Source organism: Pieris napi, chromosome 10 (genome assembly GCF_905475465.1).
Source record: "Pieris napi chromosome 10, ilPieNapi1.2, whole genome shotgun sequence".
NCBI classification, from domain to species: Eukaryota; Metazoa; Arthropoda; class Insecta; order Lepidoptera; family Pieridae; genus Pieris; species Pieris napi.
In genome coordinates this window covers 11613159-11635554 of record NC_062243.1, presented here as the reverse complement: position 1 = coordinate 11635554, position 22396 = coordinate 11613159, and the positions used below count along the sequence as shown (strand labels likewise).

General features: G+C 34.3%; 2 protein-coding genes and 1 long non-coding RNA gene across 4 annotated transcripts in view; 1 reads left to right on the top strand and 2 right to left on the bottom strand.

The window, feature by feature from the left end:
• Nucleotides 1–19200, bottom strand: part of LOC125053171 (transcription factor Sp9) — a 94528-nt gene extending 75328 nt beyond the window's left edge. For both annotated transcript variants that reach the window (XM_047654401.1, XM_047654405.1), the window contains exon 1: nucleotides 19054–19200. In XM_047654401.1, the coding sequence (XP_047510357.1) occupies nucleotides 19054–19095 (42 nt within the window). In that variant the 5' untranslated portion in view covers nucleotides 19096–19200. The remainder of the gene's footprint in view (nucleotides 1–19053) is intronic.
• LOC125053173 lies at nucleotides 6368–6930 on the top strand. The gene is made up of 2 exons (XR_007117539.1): nucleotides 6368–6425; nucleotides 6638–6930. It is a non-coding gene; the product is annotated as an uncharacterized LOC125053173 (long non-coding RNA).
• Nucleotides 19201–20663: 1463 nt separating the features above from the next.
• On the bottom strand, nucleotides 20664–22116 carry LOC125053172 (transcription factor Sp5-like). The gene is made up of 2 exons (XM_047654406.1): nucleotides 21968–22116; nucleotides 20664–21747 (listed from the first exon to the last, which is right to left on the bottom strand). The coding sequence occupies exons 1-2, from the start codon at nucleotides 21995–21997 to the stop codon at nucleotides 20815–20817; spliced, it is 963 nt and encodes a 320-aa protein (XP_047510362.1). The 5' UTR covers nucleotides 21998–22116; the 3' UTR covers nucleotides 20664–20814.
• Between the last annotated feature and the right edge of the window lie 280 nt (nucleotides 22117–22396).

The window sequence follows — 22396 nt, the reverse complement described above, 5'->3', positions numbered from 1 at the left end:
AATATAATATGTTCCTACTTTAACAAGCATGCCTTTTCATTGGCAAGGCGCCTGGATACCGAATAATTCACAGAAGATAATCTAGTGTTGCAAGTCACGTAGGCATTTGTTCGTAACGAGGAATTAGTTAATCTACGAACTGGTAATGGCAAATAATTGCATATCAAGTGACCCCATTATGGGTGAGTTGCATTCACGAATTAATCGTGATTATTCATGAACTATTTAATATACTTCATTGATTGAAAGTTCATTTGTCATACATATGTAAGTGCGTGGTCCTATTTCACCATGCCTCCTGCTGATAGAGGACAACTCTTTGTTTTTAATTTATGTTATTATTATTAATTACTTAAGATGTCATGTGGAACATGGTTTAATGGTTGCAGCTCCTTACAAACGTTGTATAAAAAATATAAAAAATGGCGATTAAAAAGAGTGGCGGAGAGTTAAGTGCCCGTTCTTCTCTTCCGTTCTACGCCCTTAATTTGAAACCTTGCACTAAATGTAAAATTAGAAGCATTAATATGTATTTTTTTACTGACGAGTCATATGTGTACAATGTGTTACCTATATGATTAAATGATTTTTGAATTTTGAATTTTTTGAATTATGTAAAATGAATAGCTAATACATATTTGATTATGGTATCGTAGTACTTGAACGTGAAGGTGGACAAATAAAACATGGACTGCCGAATTCACCCGCTCCAGGGGACAAAGAAACGTAAACTTGGGAAGACCACAAAAGCTATGGGCTGACGACATAGTTAAGGATTCTAGGGAGAAATGGATGGAGGAAGCAAAGAACAGAACCAAATGGTAAGTTCAGGAGGAGACCTTTACCCAAAAGAGGTCCATACAGCACTAAGTAATGGAAGTAATAAACTATCTAAGTGTATAATAAAAAACTAACACCCATTTGATTTGTAATTTTTATTAGAATGGAATTAAACTGACTTTGTTATTATTATTAAGCACCTTTCCCTATATAATTAATATATAATCTGGAAGCGTTGCCTGGAAGAAACTATCGGTTAGCGATAGCCTTCCTAACCATTTAAGTTACGCGCTTGTTTTGTACTTTTATCCAAAGGTATATATGTTTTTAACCATAAAAATTTCACTTCTAAAATACATAAAGTCTGCAATGTATTTAAGGTTTAAAACATTTGTCTCTATGAAATACATTTATAATTTTTTACAGCTGAAAGCGAACGCACGACCCCAAGGTTTACACCTCACCACTAATCTAACGTTATGTAAAAAAGTATTTAAATTGAGCTCTGTCGAGTTCAAACGCGACATAATAACAAAGCCATGGCTGTCGCCGGAATCTTTGATGTCTCAATTAGTAACGTGAGCGGGTAATTGTGGCGAAAATTAATTCGCGCTCGACTGAAACCAGACGAGGACTGACGTCAGCTATCCAATTTGTCACGATGTAAGGTCTAACGACAGACTTTGACTCATATAAAAAAATATTACACAGCAACACTGCAGGAAGAAATATGTACTGTGTGTGACTAGCAGATAAAATATAAAATTATTATTACTCTCATTCTCTCGTTAATAAAAAGTATGAGAGACGACTAAAACGTCACCATAACTAGAGATAGAAGACAGACAGTAGCTCAAGGCAGAAGATGAGTAGATGCTTCCTATGGAAAGGCACTCCACATGTCAGCACCACAGAACAGATTCGCTCATAGCCTTAGGGCTTAGGGCAAATACCCGCAGAAAAAAAACTCTCGTTCCATACTCGCCTTTCTTCTGATAATATCTATCATCTGGCATCCCAGGGCAGCGGTATCACTAAACATCTGGTGAACCTCAAGCCCGATTGACTGCATTTTAAATAACAGTCATTCTATCTCACTCTGCGGCGCAGAATGCTTATAACTGGTATGGTAATATTCAGGGTCTGTGGCTAACCAGAGACACTAAGGTCTAGATAAGTGTCATGTTACACACATACACAAGGTGTCTATCGTCTCACCTCTTTGTTTTCTTGTATAAATACATCAGTACATTACAATCACTGCATGTCGTATTTAACAAGATAATGTCGTTAAAAGACCCTACAAATAAGCAGACGCAGAAACAGGTCCCATTGGGGGATTGGGGACTGATGTAATAATATTCTAATGTGCTGAGATATTCAGCTAATGTTCTACAAATTATAAAAAAAACTTAATAAATGTTAGTTAATATTAATTTTTATTCTTAATTTAAATACCTACATAGTTGTTCATAGGATATTATTAAATTTGTCCGTATTAAAATAAACACTTACCGTATTTGTCACGCTATGTGATAATTGTAAGATACATATTGTGTTTAAGAACGATATTAGATATATATCTAAGTGTCACAATTTATGGCAATATCAACATATTAGTAACATCACCTTATTGTACGAAATACGAATGTCTACTAAAAGCCGAAGCGTTCTTTACTGACCATATGAATTCCAAATTCAAATTGCTTCATCAGTAATTCGAATTGGAAAGCGGAAGTGACTTGACACTAGAGCGTGTAATTTTCACACTGTGCCTTAACGCCAAAAAGAGCTTTAGAAGCCTTAATAAAACAATTACGGTTCATTACCTTATGCGAACCGGAAGAGAAATATTACTCGCTCATCATTACAAGACCACAACTCCCCTTGTGTTTGTTAAAGATGAGATGTTAACGGCTCTATCGTAAGGGTGTAGGGTTTTAAGTACTGTATGAAAGTGCGAAATGCGGTTGATGAATGGCTGCGGTCATTTCGATGCTCCTGCGCAACATATGGCTCATTTGGGGGAGACAATGCGTGGCCAAAGTAAAAATGCATGTGTGCTGTAAATGGGCGCTTAGCGCTTTTTTTATTTTTAAACAAAATAGAATGAAGCTAATGCTCAATTCAGAAATACCCAATCTATAGATTGTTAAAACAACACACAAAAACAAAATAAAATTATTTCAAATCAAAACTTAGTTCAGGTGTTATTATAGGTATATTTAGGAGGTTTCTATTTACGGGGGGTTTAAATTAAGCTAAGAAATATTGATTATTATTATTTTTTAATAACCAACATTGAATCTATTTTTTTGTTGCAACAACCTTCCTAAAGTAATAAGACCAAGCATAATTCATTTAGACTGAAACCTTCGACTTTTCGGGTCTAAGGCCTTCCTCACTAAATTTTGTTGAATCGAACGAGCTAGTGTTAAATACGCACATAGAAAGTCCATTGGTGCACAGCCGCGGATCGAACTTACGACCCAAGATATAAGAGTCGCACGATAAACCAAGCCCAACACTGCTCCATTCTCACTTAAAAATATAGGTAAGATCGTACATAGTCATTTTTTACTTCTGAAGTACCTAGTTGTAGTAAAACATGAATTTAGCTACAAAAGGCATTATTTTCCGGAAAATCACTGAACTCTCAAGTAAAAGCAATAAAAGTCACATTAAGTTTGAGAGCGCTTTTCCACAAAAGGTTGTGTGATTAAATACTTTTGAACAAACGTGCGGGTTTATACCTGTAACTTCCGAGTTTTTATTAGAAGTATTTTTGATAATCTACTTTCTTAACCGGTGTTACATGTCCTGATCGACTGTCCAATATATTAATACGATAGGTTTAACACTGAACAAGCTATAGGAATAAAAGTAAGAGACGAACTTAAAATAATTAATGTTCAACAATAGGTAATGTTTTTAAATATTAAATATTATTATTATTAAAATCACAAAATGGACTGAAATGACATTATTATAACTAAACATAGAAATTATTATAACAGAAGGAACAACACAACAAAAACAATAACTTACCTTAAAATATAATAAAATAACTAAAATATATTATTAAAAGGAGTCCCTTTAGGCAAGGTTCCGAAGATACTGGCAGCGTGGCTAGACTAATTCTTTGTCCGAGGTAGCTGCCAGCTCTTCGGTCTCCTGTGATGTCGACTAACCTTTTTGCTATTTCCTTAAAAAGCCTTATAGCGCTAGGACCCCACGGATCAAGGGTCTCGACACCGAATGAGACAAAATCATATTCGGAGCCTACCTATCGACCTGTATTTGGCAATAGGTTAAGAAGCATCTTTCTGGAATTTACTGTAAATGTTATACAAAATGTTGTTAAAAGAAATAGGGAGTAGTGCTAAATCATCCGGGTTACGAAAATCATTTACTTTATTTGTAGATATACGTAAGTTATTTAATACCTCCGACGACATAGTCGGGGAATTAGCTAGAAATATATAACTATAACGCAAATCATTTCAACCACCACTAATTATTTCGTAATTATTAAACATCCTTCTAATTACTAAATACCACTTATACACCACCGAAGCTTATTAAAGGTGCTATTCAATTACTAATTTAGATCCAATTAAATTTTCCGACGACAATTTTGGTACGGCAAGGTGAATTTTAAATGAACTCTATAATAGACGATAATTATATCGAACAAATAGGCCAAAGGACATAATGATACTACCGGTGGAAGTAATTATAACTAACTATCTTTACAAAGGTGTCCACATTCACGCGTACGGCGTAAAGTTTAGAAATCTACAAAAGTTTCATTGCAAACCTCTGTAATTATTCGAAACTGTTAATTCGAAACACTTAACTGGTGTTTTAATATTTATTGTGTTTTCCAAAGAATAATGGTGTATTTTGAAGTATGAGTATATAAACGTTTATTGATCATAGGCGTATATTAAATTCAGTCATCGCATTGTTTATGCCTAGCTACATGTATTTTTAAGTCTAGCTTATTTTTGTTTAGTTTTCATACAGAACAGAATCATGAATTTAAATTATTCTCTTGTTGTTTGCATTGCTTTTAGCAGTAAGACGGACAGTAGTTCTTTTAATAAGGGATAATTTTCTGTTTTGTTATTTAAGTTAAGTGTTTTAATCGTATTATAACTTTAATTTATCTATTCATAACATGATTTTTCATCATAAATAATTGTATGTCATGTCAGTAAAACAAAATACTTGCTTAAAATAATGGCTTAGAGTTTCTGGTCCGTTTTTGAAAACTAGCAATAAATATTAATTGTTTTGACGTTCATAAGTGTAAAATTAATTACTTAATTAATTATTTTGACTTTGAAATTAATTCTAGAGCGGCATCTTGTAATTTAGTTTTGAATAGGACAATGAGGTGGAAAGACGCCTACGTACGAGCCTACCCAATATTGCTTTAGACATGATAGCCTCTCTCTCTCTCTGGGTCAGTAACATCATATCTGGTCAGTTGTATTTATTTATTTATTTACACACGCTTGCCACACTAATACATTGGTACAGAAGAAAAATAATATACAAGATCTAATGTGACAAGAAAACAAACACGGAGAGAAAAAAAATTGTCGGTATACAAGATCTGGCGCGAATATTTTTGAGGACGATACTATTAAACATAATTCATAAACAAAATAAAAAGAAATATCATAGATAGTGAAGCCACAGATAAAACTTAAGTTTTACGCAATAAATCATAACACCGAGCCAATAATTAAATCAGAGATTAAAGAGGAGTGTAATTAAATCCTCTTTTTAAAATCGACGATTAGATGCATAGTGAATGACGGCGTGGACGCAGATGTTTAGATTATAATTAACATTTCGTACTTAATGATCTTTTCACGACCCGAAAATAACATTTAATTGTGGTGATTCGGAAGAAAATAATCTTCAACATAGAATTTTTTGTTCAATATACTATTCTTACTAGAGCGTTGGCCTGGTGCTTTCAACGCACAACTCTCATGCCTGGGGTCAAATGCTGGTCCCAGGCTCTGCAATAGAATCTCGCACTAATCCCTGGTGTCTTAGCTTCGATCTCCGGCTGTGCACGAATAGACTTTCTGTCTATATGCGAATTTAACTCACGTTACGGTGATGCAAAACATCGTGAGGAAACAGGGGGCCTACCATGAACTTTCTTAAAACAATCCAGTTGAGATGCAGTTGAGTTTAGGTACCTAAAGTCAATCGCATTTTTTCGTACCATGACCGCCTATAAGCTGAATCGTATTAGCATCGCAAGACCGAATGAAAGAACGATAATTTTGTTTGTGGTTTCAATGTAAGTTTAGAAATTTAACTGTCAAACTTACTTCGACAGATGTTTCTATAAAAATAAATAAAATATAAAATTATTTTAAATAATTCATCAATTACAATAAGCTATTATGTCTTTATATATATTTATTTAATATAAAACTATTCTTTTGATATATTTTAAATTTAAAGTTTTCTGGTGCTGTGCAGTTGACACTTATTATTTTTAAACGTTTCCTTCAAATTTTGATAGGAGCTTTCAATATATTTAGTGTTTACAAAATTTCGGTTTCATAAATATAGTTTTACAAATTGTTTAACTTATAAAATAATATGATGGGGTAAGTATTGTTCAAAAATTGGTTTATTAAAAATAAATATCTATATCGAAGTGAATTGCTGATATTAAACTCTTTGCATAAGATATTACAATCAACCTATTACTCGAAAATCATAAGTAAATAATGATAAAAATTGATTCCTTAATATTTTACAAATTCAATTTATACGTTAACTAATTCATATAATATAAATAATTATATTGTCTTTACAGCTTAAACCTGACAAACTCCCTGAATTGAGAAAAGGAAATATATAAATGAATATATGTTTATATCCAATTGAACATTGCCTGATTCAAGACAAGACAAGACAAGATTTTTCAATCTTGATGGAGTCATCCTAACTAAATAAATACTGTTATTGTAATACTTTCAAATGGCTTATTATTTACACATTATAAATTTGAGAAACACCTCTGTTTTTTTAAAGAAAAAGCAGAGAAGAATAATTCAATTCATGAACATAATGAGGAAAAATTTAACTATAATAAATATCTACTAGTGATATGGCATTATTATTTATTGTAAATATGATATATTGGGGAATTATGTTTTTGTTAGATATGCCTAAATAATTAATTGAATATTATTGAACCATGTGCAATTATTTGTAGGTACACTGAAATCTTCAATGAGTCAAAGTAGTTAATCTATAATAAATTATAAACTCAATATCTACGAAGTCGGTAGAAGGGCATTGCCGTCTTGTTTCTCATCTCCGTCGATAATTTAATAATTTATTTATTATCACACTCTCTAAACTCAAAATACCCCAAAATATAAAGATTATATTTTTTTTTCAAATTGTTAGCCATAGTAGATAAATCTTATTATTTTAACTTTATTAAAAAGTTTTAATACAAATATTGAATTTTATAGGTTCTAAACTATTATTTGGACATTTCGATACAAAAAAGTTGAACAAAAAGTAACTTTTTTAGAATCGCTTATCCTGTCATAGTTGGAAGGCGCAACTGTCAAATTTCGGTTCAGCCGAGCGGTCATGGTACGGATTTTCATACAAATTGAACGAACGAAATCTGATAATCGCTAAGGTCACGTGGGAACCTAAACTGTCTCGTTTTTTCGATGTCATGGTACGAATTAGCGATGCATCTCAGTTGTAGGTTGTCAATAGGCTCGCAATAAGAGTTCATGGTAGGCCCCCAGGTCTTAGACCCATAATTCGACAGCGTGTGTCGGGCACAGAAGGTTGATTACCTACTTGTCTATTCGAAGTGATCACAGAAAAAATACAAAAATCTGAGGCCCAGACCTAAAAGTTTGTAGAGCCATGAAATAGGTATATTTATACTTTTCTTACAAAACGGGTAGAATTGAAATTATTCAAAAGCAAAATACACTTGCTTTTTTATAAGTCACCAAAACAGATATTTTTACAACGCACTTGTTCTTCATTAAAGAACTCATCTCTTTTCATCACAGCATATACACAATTGGATAGAAAGAGACAAAAGAGTGCTTAAGTTAAAAGTATGCAAACTGATACTTAAAAGAATAATGGGGATAAAGTACAAATACTCCTGTTTCTGTGATCGTTTTAGACAAACAATCTGGTCGCAAGGGCACCAACTTATTGAGTTTCTAAGTAAAATTTTAACTACCTCACAGATGGTTTCATAATATTTTCTTTGCTTACGAATACTATTGCTACAGTAAGTAGTAATAGACATAGACATAACATGTATTACTAACAAAAACACACAAAATAACAATAATCAAAGAAAAAATAAAATTAGAGATATCAAAAACAATACAAAAATGTAAACAAAATAAAATTAAAAGTAAGAATAATTGTTAAGTAGATAATTTTTTTTTTGGGCGGATTAAAAACGGAATTAAACGAGGAAGCGGTTTTGTCTCCAGAAATCAAACCTACCTCTTGAATAAATCAAGACCGTGGAAAACTATAACATAAATCTTTAAAGATTGAATTGTAGATTAGAAATTCGAATTTCGACATCAATCATACAACGCCAATAAATCATCACGAATTACTCCATAAAATTGTTTTTCGCACGTCCTCATGAAAGCGATTATAAGAAAATTATAATAATTGTGCGCGCAGTAATTACTTGTTGTAGGATAAGATATATAGCGGTCAATTTGAATTTATGTAAAATATCGCGCAGTAAATTTACATTTTATTACTTTGTATAATCTTTGTTTTATATCTATGCTTACGAAACATTGGAGCGGTGTTAGTCTAGTGGTTTTAATGGACTGAAGTCATAAGTGCAAATCCCGTGCAAATTCGCTCGTACGAATGAAAGCATCGTGAGGAAATCGGTATGCCTTAACCCGAATTATCGAGAGCATATGTTTGGCAAAGGGGGCTGATTACCTACTTTCTTATTAGATTATAGAACAGATACAGATCTGAGTCCCGGACCTTAAAAGGTTACGTCACTGTTTTTTTACGAAACAATAAAATAAACTGAAAATACTACTTCAAATTGTGATGATTTAATTTATTATCTGCTATTCATATCCATTCCAACGCACGGAAGTGATATGGAACCCACATCTCAAAAACTGCCTAATCTATTTTCATACAACGTACACCATTCCCTTAGTTGAAATATTTCTAATTAAATAAAAATGATTGTCTTTCATGACTTGGTTTCCTAGAATTTCATACCTATACTAAATCTAGCAAACATTCTGGAAATATATATATCCCTCCCAAATACTCACTTACACACACACACACTCATACAGACACACACATCACCTATAAAACTCTATTTCTGTAGGACTCTAGTTGACTGTTTTGATTAGTTTTTTTCCCTTTTCAGAAACTTTAAATTTTGTTGCCTACTCATTTATGTACTTTTTTGTTATGACTCAGTATGACTTTGCTGTGGAATGGAAGCCTGGTTATCCATATCACAGGTTCTTAGCTTGGAAACCAGTCTCCCAATGCCTTCTTGATTGTAATCGCACTATTTGTTAACGTTATATGGGGGAAAATAAAGAATTATTATTATTATCACATACATACAGAAAACCTCATTTTTTCGAAGCCAGTTCAATAACAGTATTATTTTACCCGTAATAGTAATTCTTGACATATAATACGACCCTCGGGCGAACTGACCGACACTTGTCTAATAAATTTATGAATGTTTCATGTCGATCGGAACTCGAAATTAAAATCGTGCTTTGGGGCAAGATATTGTTATATCAACTGAGTCACACTTAAAAATATATTCATAAATCTCAATAATTTTAATTTTTGTTTGTTAAGTAGATAGATATTTAATAATCATTTATGAAAATGGAGATGATTATTTGTGGTGATTGTGTAACCAGATGGTTTTTGGAACCAATTCTTATATATGAAGCCTTCAGTGAAAGTGCCATTGGACCCCGGATTCCGGATCCCGGATCCCGGATTAAAATAAATGGATAAATCTACAATTGAAAAAGGTACTTTAAAAAATATAAATACCTAGATCCTATAACTAAAAAACTGCAAAAATCTAAGTGCCCGGTAAGAGTTGCAAAAAAATATGCGAACCCGGAAACGATTCGTTACGGGTAATGATGTAGAAACATCAATGATCTTGTATTACAACAAATTTTGGGACCCTTTCCTAAAAAGCAGTTAGCTAAGTACGTCATGTATACAATGATAAACATTACACTTGTGAATTGTATTTGAGCCAAGAAAATTACAATAAAATCTATACATTAAAATATAGATAGTTAAATGGTGTGCGAATCTCAACCCTCTGGTTGTGCGTTTAAACCCAATAAATGTTTCTACGTATGTTCGCAATTAACACATGCTAGTACGGTGTAGGAAAATATACTATTAGTTACGGCGTTTGTAGAGCGCGCCAATAAATAAAAATTGTTATATAAAATTATCAAGAAAATGAAAAAGAAATCTGAGGCCAAATCCACGAGTTTAATGCACTGATGCCTGAATTAACAAAACACGTTAGCTATCATTTTTAAAGTTAAAAAACTACGTCATAAGAAAACATTCATTTAGCAGTAAAAATGTTCCAAGGAAATTTATGCATCTTTCCCGCCACGTGCACTCACAAGCGCTGACGGATATAAAAAGTAAACTGCCATTTTATGGAAATGTTGCCATTTATCTGGGAAAATAAAATATAGTCGACGACAAAACGACTTGTTCCGGAAATGAAACACTCCAAAGGGTGGGGAAGAGTGCTCTAACATACCAAATGTGCTACTAAATGTCTATTGTAATTTATCTTGGTAAAAAAGAGAATATTTTATTAATATACGTATATAATAATTATTATTTTTAGTATATTTTCCATGTTTAATATGTGTGATGGTCAAAGCTACCTTTTTAGTTACTGTTAAACGAAGACGAATACAAAGTATAAAATATTGAAATGTATGTATTTTTTTTTTTTTTATAGAACGGGGGCAAACGGGCAGGAGGCTCACCTGATGTTAAGTGATACCGCCGCCCATGGACACTCTCAATGCCAGAGGGCTCGCGAGTGCGTTGCCGGCCTTTTAAGAATTGGTACGCTCTTTTCTTGAAGGACCCTAAGTCGAATTGGTTCGGAAATACTTCAGTGGGCAGCTGGTTCCACATAGTGGTGGTGCGCGGCAGAAACTGCCTTGAAAAACGCTCAGTTGTGGATCGGCGGACGTCGAGGTGATACGGGTGGAATTTCGTATTCTGTCTCGACGTCCGATGATGAAATTCAGCTGCAGGTATTAATCCGAACAACTCCTCTGAACACTCTCCATGGTAAATGCGGTAGAAGATGCAGAGTGACCCCACATCTCTACACAACGCCAAAGGATCAAGCCGCTCGGAGAGGGATTGGTCGTCGACGATTCGAATCGCTCTGCGTTGTATACGGTCAAGTGGAAGGAGCTGGTACTGGGGAGCCCCCGCCCAGAGGTGAGAGCAGTACTCCATGTAACCTATTATATTATTGTATATATAGGATCTATATTTGGACGGTATTATTTTTAAGAAATAAACCCCCAAAATATGTACTTTAATAATAAATAAACACTTTTTTGATACACGACTTACTTTTTTTTAATCGATCAACTAAATGTAAATTTTCTTTGAAACACCTGTTATATAGATATATATTTGTTCAGAGGAGTTGTTCGGACTAATACAGCTGAGTTTCATCATCGGGCGTCAAAGAAAAAAACAAAACACTATCTACGGATAGTATTTTGTATTCACGTATCTGAGCGTTTCTTAAGGCAGCTTTTTAGGCATGGGAAAAAATTAAACAAGCAACCATTAAATAAAATAAAATGACTAAAACTAAATAGAAACTAAAACTTCATCACACCCATCTCAGCGCTTATCTAACATTTTTTTCTTACAGTGGTTGCCTGGATATAGCGATAAGGCCGCGAGTTGCCCTCATTTTTATTTAATTGTACTGTATTACTACAACGAAGTGTTTATAAATAAATAAACATTCTTATATACATATTCAAGGTTAAGTTGGCGAGACTATATCTTAATTCTTAGCACGTAAGATGCCCTCCTTTTTATTTAATTACTTTAATTGTACTGTATTCCTGTATTACTGCAACGAAGTGTAATTAAATATTCTTATAGCATAAATATTCATGGTTAAATCGACGAGACTATATCTTAGCACGTAAAATGCCCTCATTATTTTACCATATTTTTATATATTAATTCGAAGGGTCAATAGTCAACGTCAATAAAAAAATTAAAATAATCAAGATAATTCTGCGTAATTTTCTCAGTACGTGACTTATTTCGATGCGCAGAAATGTCAGCTTGACACTTGTCGATCACGAACACGTTTTAACAAAGATAACGCTTTTATACAATAAAACTTTCTAGAAACAAAACCTCTCAAATTAATGTAAATAAAACAAATCATATTATTTTAGATTAGTTTCGTATTAGACTGGTAAAGTAGGTAGCCTAGAGATAACGCGTCATTATTACGGATGAATTTTTTGATACAAATATTGTATGCAAAAGGCTCAACTACTAGTGAGCAGTGTTGGCCTAGTGGCTTCAGCGTGTGGTTTTCATCCCTGAGATGGTTGGTTCGATTCCCGGCTGTACACCAATGGACTTTCTTTCTATGTGCGCATTTAACATTCACCCGTACGGTGAAGGAAAACATCGTGAGGAAACCGACTTGCCAAAAATTCGACGGCGTGTGTTAGACTACTAGGCTGATCACCTACTTGCCTATTATTGTCAAATGATCATGAAACAGATTCAGAAATTTGAGGCCCAGACCTAAAAAAGGTTCGAGAGCCACCGATTTCAATTTTTTTAGCTTCAAATACTAAAGTAAAGTCACAAAATAATGTTCATCGGGCGATAAATTATTTCATAACACATAGATAAATAATTGTAAATAAATCCATATTAATAAGATAATACTTCCACTAAATACATGTTGTAATTATATGAGGAATGTAAATTCACCAATTATCGTGTATTACAGATACCTCGATACAGATAGGACACACAAGGTCAAAAATAATGTCTAATGGCGCGCAATTTACTTAACCAGCGCATGGTAATTCATAATGACGGATTATTAAAACTTTAGATTCTCGCTTCAAATGTATTTTCACTTAAAAATACAATACAAAACAAAATCAGCCCAATTACGTTTTAACAATTCCATCTCTTTCATGTCAAATGAACACAATATATCTGAAAGAGACAAATAGTTTTAATCCGTTTAAGCCAAAATCATTGTATGAGGAATATGACTTACAATTGTTTTTAGAGATTTATTTAAGAATGCTAAGTAATGGTGCGTTTTTTGTGTTTAACAAATTAACCTAATGTAACACATGTTACTTACATATGAAAGATAAGATTGCAAAAAACTTGTTTTAACTATAATCGTGACAGTTATCATTGTTATATCATCGAAAATATTAATTACTACACTAACAGCCCTGCGATTCTGTAACTCACTTTTCGAACTCACACAGCGGTTTTCGCATCGGCGGTCGCTCTCAAATCAGTCGTGAAGCAGTCATTTTATGATTTGGCTTTGTGATAAACAATAAACTACAAGCTCCCATCTTTTCAAAATGCCAAATAATAAAATAACTGCTTCACGACTGATTTGAGAGCGACCGCCGATGCGAAAGCCGCTGTGTGAGTTCGAAAAGTGAGTTACAGAATCGCAGGGCAGTTGTAAAAATAAACTACTGTTGCACAAGAAGAATACTTCCCGTTTCAGCATAGGACAGGTTGAGAACATGTTGCTGGAGATGGTTAGTGAATGTATAAAGTTTTGAATCGATAGTGAAAATTTTGATTTTAAGAAAGTGATTAAAGATGAAAGGGAAGGAGAAAAACGTTGGGTGAAGAAAGCAAATAAATTCTTTTGATTTTATTAACTATTTTTAGTTAAACATCAAAACAATTACCAGTGTATTTAATCAAGCGATACGACAAAGCAAATCAAACATGGCAATGATAAACAATAAACTACAAGCTCCCACCTTTTCAGAATGCCAAATAATAAAATGACTGCTACACGACTGATTTGAGAGCGACCGGCGACGCGAAAACCGCTGTGTGAGTTCGAAAAGTGAGTTACAGAATCGCAGGGCAGTTGTAAAAATAAACTACTGTTGCACAAGAAGAATACTTCCCGTTTCAGCATAGGACAGGTTGAGAACATGTTTCTGGAGATGGTTAGTGAATGTATAAAGTTTTGAATCGATAGTGAAAATTTTGATTTTAAGAAAGTGATTAAAGATGAAAGGGAAGGAGAAAAACGTTGGGTGAAGAAAGCAAATAAATTCTTTTGATTTTATTAACTATTTTTAGTTAAACATCAAAACAATTACCAGTGTATTTAATCAAGCGATACGACAAAGCAAATCAAACATGGCAATGATAAACAATAAACTACAAGCTCCCACCTTTTCAGAATGCCAAATAATAAAATGACTGCTACACGACTGATTTGAGAGCGACCGGCGACGCGAAAACCGCTGTGTGAGTTCGAAAAGTGAGTTACAGAATCGCAGGGCAGTTGTAAAAATAAACTACTGTTGCACAAGAAGAATACTTCCCGTTTCAGCATAGGACAGGTTGAGAACATGTTTCTGGAGATGGTTAGTGAATGTATAAAGTTTTGAATCGATAGTGAAAATTTTGATTTTAAGAAAGTGATTAAAGATGAAAGGGAAGGAGAAAAACGTTGGGCGAAGAAAGCGAATAAATTCTTTTGATTTTATTAACAATTTTTAGTTAAACATCAAAATAATTACAAGTGTATTTAACCAAGCGATACGACAAAGCAAATCAAATATGGCAATGGGCCATGTCGAATTATGCATTATCCTCAACAAAATTTATAAAAAGTATCTTTTACGAACAGTATTTATATGTATTTTTCAGAGCATGTCCAATAAGTATAGAAAGATCTTTAAAATAAAATCAATCAGTGGCGCTACAACCTTTAATCTATGGGCCTCAGACTTTTGTATGTTTCACGATCATTTTTCAATCTAATTCGGCCCAAGATGTGTTCCTTCACCGTTCGAGAGAATGTTAAATGCGCACCCACAGCCGGGGATCGACCTCAGGTATGAGAGTCGCACGCTGAAGCCACTAGGCCAACAATGCTCTATTAAATTTAAAGATCTTTACAATAGATAATCTAAGACTGAAAACTGTATTAATTATATTATCTATGTATAACAATACTTACAAACATCTTTCATCTAGATACAATGTCGGTACACCGGGATGGTAATTCTTTCATAAAAGCAGGCGTTGATACTAGAAACTTTTGTCTGTAATACGTAATAGTTCAATTAATCTGTATCTTTGCCTCAAAGATAAAGGAAAAAGTAATATTCATTCATTGGAGATACATCTGTTGTATCATACATTCAACCTGTTGCTCAAACCATATAATTATGTAAGTACCTTGGCGCGTGACGTCAGCGGACTTGTTCTGAATTACCATTGTGCTGGAATGCATTTGATTCAACTTTCAAATAATTTTATGATCCCTCTATATATCTGAATTAGTTACTAATACAGGTTAATTACTTTATGTTTATTGACGTGCTTACGCACTTCACACCAAAGAAGAAAATCGATTTGAAGAAATAAAAAACATTTTTTTAAAAACGTTACCTTCCAGGTTCTAAAAAGTATTTAATTTAATTTTAATTTTAGAACAAAAAGTAGATGCCTAGTGCCTAGATGCTTACATGTTCCCTCATAATACTTGTTTGAAATGCATAAGCCGTACACTAATTTTTGAAGTCTGCTTCAAGTGAAATGCGCAACTTACCTAACTAAATGCAACAAAAAACCACCAAACCCAAGCTACAAGTATTACAAAATAACATTTGAAAGTTCCTTTTAAAAGTTTTACCTAGAGGAAAAGGTTGAAGCTTTAAAAAATTTGCTTCTTTGCCTAAAATTCGTCTGACAACTGCAGCGTAGTTACACATATATAGTTGTACATATCTTATCTTATCTCTCCATATAAGTTTATTAAAGTAATGATGTAGTATCCACACGATATGATAAGCCCCTCCAGCTGTTCAAATGACATTTTTAAACAGTAGCGCATGTCAGGAACAAATTGACGCCTTCACCATCGATGCGTTATGTGTAAATGTCATGCTTACTATTACAGTAAAATAACTAGTATTAGTAGTTTGGTAGACGTTTCGCGCAACCACCGTCGGCCTCTGAACGCGACGGAAGCCTGTCACACTCGCAATTACTGTACCGAGAATCGGTATTAGTTCGTCGAGCAAAACTATTTATGTAAAATACGGCTCACGTACGGGGAAACGCTATTGCACGCATCTCTCATTAAGCACTTTAGAGCAATTTGAGAAGAAAAAGTTGAACGATATAACATCGCGTGGTCAATTAAAACAAGTGTTTGCGGTCAACGGTATTCTATGCAACTGGACTTTGAGTTGCCGGCATTTATGCAGGATAAGACATAACAGTAGGTAATATAAAATTTGACTCAGGTCATTGAACCTCGGGGAATTAGCGTTCTTATACGCTTTCAATTTACATATTTAGAGCCGGTCAGGTTAATTAACATTATGATGATTAAAACTGAATTATTTTAGCAGAAACCATTCGACTTAGGGTTCTTCTTAATCTTAATTCTTAATAAGCCGGCAACTTGCGAGTACCTTGGAAATGTGATTGTCTATGGGCATATATCACTTAACATCAGATGAGACTCCGTTTACCCCTATTAAAAAAAGCATTTTTTGTGAATGTCTCAGTTGACTTAGGTTTAATTTTACGTATAGTTTTATGTTTATACTAAGAGTAATTCATCGTAGTTTTATTTTTATTTATACACCACAGATATTTTTCAAAGATACTATTTACAATCTTTTAAATATAAAACACGGATTACACGAAGAACATTATAAACTAAGAAGAACAATGAATTAATATTTTATTTGTGTGTGATTTTTTTATGTGATATTAAATCTTTTCGATTTATATGGCTTCATCAATGTTATATTTGAGCTTCTCGAATAAATGACTTGTATTCGGTAAATACAATAATATAATAAATAAACATATCACATAATTTTTCACAGATTTTACAGACATGAAATTATTGCAGTATAAATGAAATAGGTGAGGGAAAAACTATGTAACTAAGTAATTTAAATTACCGCGTTTTCTCTATTCTCTACAACATATTTTTGACTAATAGTTTCCGATTCTATCATCACATTATATGGGAAATTATCGACGTTTACTAGGCAGTAAGGGATCTCTCATAAACTATCAAATCGACGGACATACATGTGTCTGCGCTCTTTAGGTTATGGTTCTTCAAAGAGGTTTGAGTGTTATAGTGTTTATAGGAGCAGATATATTCACCGATGAATTGTATAGAAAGAATTGTATTGCAAGCAAATAATGGTTGACTACTTCTATAAGAGTTGTAAGTAACTGCTAGTTACTTCATGATAGCCTGGTACATGTTAAGAGCTCTTTCAATATCCTAGATACTCCATTATAATTTACGATATCATCAATTGTTTAAGCAAGTCATGCTGGTAGCCGATGCCATTACAAAACAAATAAATCCCTCCATTACACCTGAAGCACGGGCACGTTACATCGTGACTTGTAAAATGTAAAAGCGATGCGCCTACGCAGCCGCCAACCTAGAGTTCCGGTGAAACACGTTTTGAAATATACCTGTCCGAAATTATAGGAAAATCTTTGTCTTATTAAATATATTATACATATATGTTTTAGTTGGACTTAGGTTTATCTATTAATAATCAAACAAATATATATGTGAAGCCTATTTTACAAAAAAGAATTTATATATTTTAAAAAAACGTTTTGAAAAATACACTTTGTTTTGGCACATCGTTTTTATATTTATCTTTTATTTTTATTTATCATTAATTATTATTATGTATCATTTGAAAAATTTACATAATTTAAAATACATGTATGTTTGTTTATACCAAATAGGTACCTACTTTGAAAACGTCTATTTCATTCTTTGATATAAAAAAATTGGAAATCTCGTTGTGTAAATGATGTTAGTATGATATATGATAAAAACCTAATGATAATTAAATGTAAGTAAATGATTGCTCTAGGAAGAACTAGAACTAATCGTCCGTCGCGCATCAATCAAACAGCCGACGTAACTACGAAAACACTGTTAGTTTTGCCGCCGAATTATTAATTACATTCTCACAAAAAATACACACGGAGCCGAAACGCATAAATTTCTTTATTTTTCATAACAAAGGAGCCGTTCGCCCAACAATATAACACTAAACTGATTAGCCCCGACCGACACGGCCGTCGCGGCATAATTTTTGGCGCCAGTAGTCTCTAGATTAATATGAAAAGGAAATTGAGTAGAAAATGGACGAAGGCCCTGTGCATCATTAAAAATTTGTTACGGAATATATTGGACGGACCTTTATTTGATTACAACTAATTGAATTACCTTTCCATTTTACGAGGTGCCGGTAACGTTCGGAACTAACATAAATGGGCAATTCTTACATAATAACACCCATTTTTATGTCAAAAATCGTAAATATATTCCAATTAAACGCTACCTTTAACAATTAATGTTTAGTCATTAAATTGTATTAATAAGTAGTTTACTGGGCTGTATTTTTTGTTAAATAGATTTCGATGAATCATGAAATGTTTGGTAACATTATGTGCGTCGGTCCCTATAGAGGGACAATGTCATGAATACTAATGGAGGTCGAACTCAAGGGAGTCTATCGAAGTCGCTTATAGTGCGTGCTAAATCGACAATACCCAGGGGCGTCTTCTAACAGACGATTTTATGAACTATTTCGTTCAGATTTGTTTTACGGATACGGTTTAACTGACCGTGGTGATTGCCCTATTTCCACTCATAACGTTTAGATTTCTTGGGACTCTATTGTTTGTATTGACTATAAAGTTTATTTGCACACATAGGTATATTACTTAAGTTGGAGTGAAACGCTTAGTCACGTAAACGCGAAAGTTATATACAATTAAACGAATTGGATGACTTCTCATTCCATTTTGGACATATGAAGCCTAAAAGCCTTATCTGTGCTGACTCACATTCATGAGCAGGTCCGGTGAGGAAGAACCCTTGCCGCTCATGGTTGGGAGGTCTACGGCGCATGTCACTCAGGCACTGTCACTCGCGAGCGGCGCAGGAGCGCGGGCGGTCTGCGTGCGTCGAGCGAGCGCGACTGCCGGCCCCCGCCGCACAGCGCGGCCCCCACCGCTACCGGCTGCCTCATTTCTCACTATAATTTGCGTGTTTCGTTTTTTACCATTATTACTCCCTCGTTTTGTTTTACGTATTATCGAATGCATCCCGCTCGCACCGGCCGCCATGCGCGGTGAGCGCCGCCCAGATAATAGCCGCGCGCAATTACGCCTCGGTGCACCGTCGCGCGTCACCGCTCGTCTTAAACCTACAACGGCTAGCGACATCTTGTGGCGAGAGGCGGTAATGTAGCTAAAAATATAGGTCGCATACATTTAATAATACATATTTATAATTTCAATTATAACTTCCAAAAAACTGCCACAAACCAGTAAAACATTCTTACAGTATAGGACGGCATAAATAGTATATTACGAAGTAAGTTTTAAAAGTAATTTTCATACATTCAAAGTAGGAACATCATTTTATATGATCCAGAAACTATTTTAAAGAAAACGGAAATATATCATAATTTTATTTATCGAGACAATTAAAAATAATTTTAAAGTACTTCATTTAAATAATATAAGAGAAGTAAGACTCAGGTTCAAGACTCAACACTATTATCAACAATAAATATAACAAAAACTTATTATATTTACTACACTCATAGATATGATATAAATTATATCTGACAAATGGAATATGGAAGGTAATTCACCAGTATAATACTCGAAACAGAATAAATCTTAGCGTACCATATACCAGGCTCCAGAAGATAAACCACTCCTTATATGAAAATTGTAATCGTTTTTACAAGAAACTCACAAGCGAAATTAGAGAATTAAAATTTATTTATTCGATTAAAAAGAGTGGCTGAGAGTTTCTTGCCAGTTCTTCTTGCCCGCTAAATGCCCTTTACTTGAGAACTGGTAGTCAATTTAAATTAAGAATCAATTTAATTCTTTTCTGTTGACGTTCATAAGTGTACTTGGTTACCTATATGAATAAATTTATTTTGAGTTTGAGTTTGAATTATAAATAAAAATTCCCAATATTCAAAATCTAACTTAATCATGTGTTCTTAGCGAAATTGAATGACATGTGTAGTCCCCTTTTTCAGAATTAACAACATTTAAGTGTTCTCTTGGGTTTTTATATTACAAAAAGTTCCTTCCTCAATTCAATTTGAGAAATTTATTGAAAAGATTAATAAAATAGCTCGCTTAATTACTACGTGCTACGAACATTATGCTACTGTGCTCATATCGTAGCTCCGTAGCACTTCGTTTTAAGAATATTGTTTAATCGCCCATACTTCGTCTACAACACGATGAGCTTTTTAAGCTTTTCGTTTTAAAACGTACTTTAATCTTGAAAACTTTGCCAATGTTCTGAATAAATCGAAAGTAATATTTAATTTATTTTATTTGTCTTTGCGCATCATTGAAAGCCCTCATACAAAAAAACTTTAGCGAAAGAAGATTAGTTGTTACGTGGGAAAATAAAACATATATTAAAATCAAAGTATTTATTAAACTAGAATAACATTTATCAAGGCACATCTCATTCACATTAATGGTAACTTAACAATAACTATATAATACAATCATCGCACATCAGTTATTCAATATGTTCCAGTTCTTACAAAGTTTTTAAGCTTTTTATCACTGTCCGATAGCAACTGAAGGCTGTAGGCTGTAATGCCCCTGAAACATTGAATAATTATCCTTCGAGGCACACTGGTAAGCACTTATTGGTGCGTACTGCTGGTAGAAACGCGGGTCTCTGGGTGTCGAACGAGCATACAAATCTTGCCGTACATCCGAACACCATCCATTTCCATAAACAACTCCACTGCCCAATACAGGCCCACTGTGGTAGTTAGTCGTGTTGATGGGAGCTGGTGCTGCATAGTTCAACATCGGCTTAGGTGGACTCACCATCGGCACCGTACCGCAGTTAACACTGCCCAATTCACTCACTGCTTCACTTTTATTTTCTGGTTTTGTCATCTCCACTTTCTCTTCTTCTTTTGTCTTCTTTGCCTTCTTGGACCCATTCGCGTGGGTCTTCACATGTTTCGCGAGGTGATCGGAGCGCATAAACCGCTTAGAGCATAACTGACACGAGAACCTCTTTTCCCCAGTATGAGTTCGGAGATGACGTTGGAGCTCATCAGAACGAGTGAATCTCTTTCCACAGAATAACCAGTTGCACACAAACGGTCTCTCTCCAGTATGCCAGCGCAGATGGGCCTTTAGATGCGAAGTTTTTCCGTACACTTTTCCACATCCGGGTACATGGCACACGTGTTCTCGCTTCGCTCCGTCCTTTCCGTAGTTTGGGCCAAAACCAGCGGCCTCAGTGAGGCAGTTGGGACAGCGGCATTTGGCACATCTGCGTTGAAGCTCCCGAGTTTCTTCCGTGGTAGTTGTCGTGGGCCAGTAGGCTGGGTATTGCGGATAGGGTGGCAACTCCCGCCATGTCGATCCACACCAGGCGCCTGATGAAGCACTGCTGCATGACGAGAGATCTGATGCAGGGGATATGGCATCACTCCGCCCATAGCCACAACCGTAGCCACTCATCATCACCATCTGAAAATAACGTCAATAAGTTACAAGAATCACAATTAATTAGTGTTAATTTATTTTAAAGGTTTCTTACTATTTTATTATTTTACTATTAATAGTAAAGTATTTTATTATTACACTTTCAAGAGTATTAAACATACATATCTATAAAATTCTTTTATCTATTAATTTAATTAGATAAATTCATAACCTAATTCAATCCATATAGTATCACTAAACATACCTGTTGAGGGGGTGGTTCTACGTATTGCATATCCGGTAAGTTTGGTGACAACAGTGCGAGAATCAACTGGATAATTACAGGGCGGCGCACCACTCGCGCCGAGACGTTTTTAATAACTGCCTTGGGATAGACGTAACGAGCGGTTGTCACCTCTCCCCGCGCCCCTTCCCCTTAAGACCCATGGGCCCCGATGCGCGCGCGCAGCCGACCCCCGGCCGCAGCCTCCGACACACCCCGCCCCGCCCGTGAATTATGAGCTTATAATCTTGAGAGAGAAAACTGTGAGCTTTCCTTATGTTCATATAAGAAACGACATCTTTTAAAGCAGAGGCGATCTTCATTCCTAAGCGCTATAAATAAAAATATACATGACACAACATATTATATTTTTTCAAAATTTATTCATAAAGACGTTCGGTATTAATATGT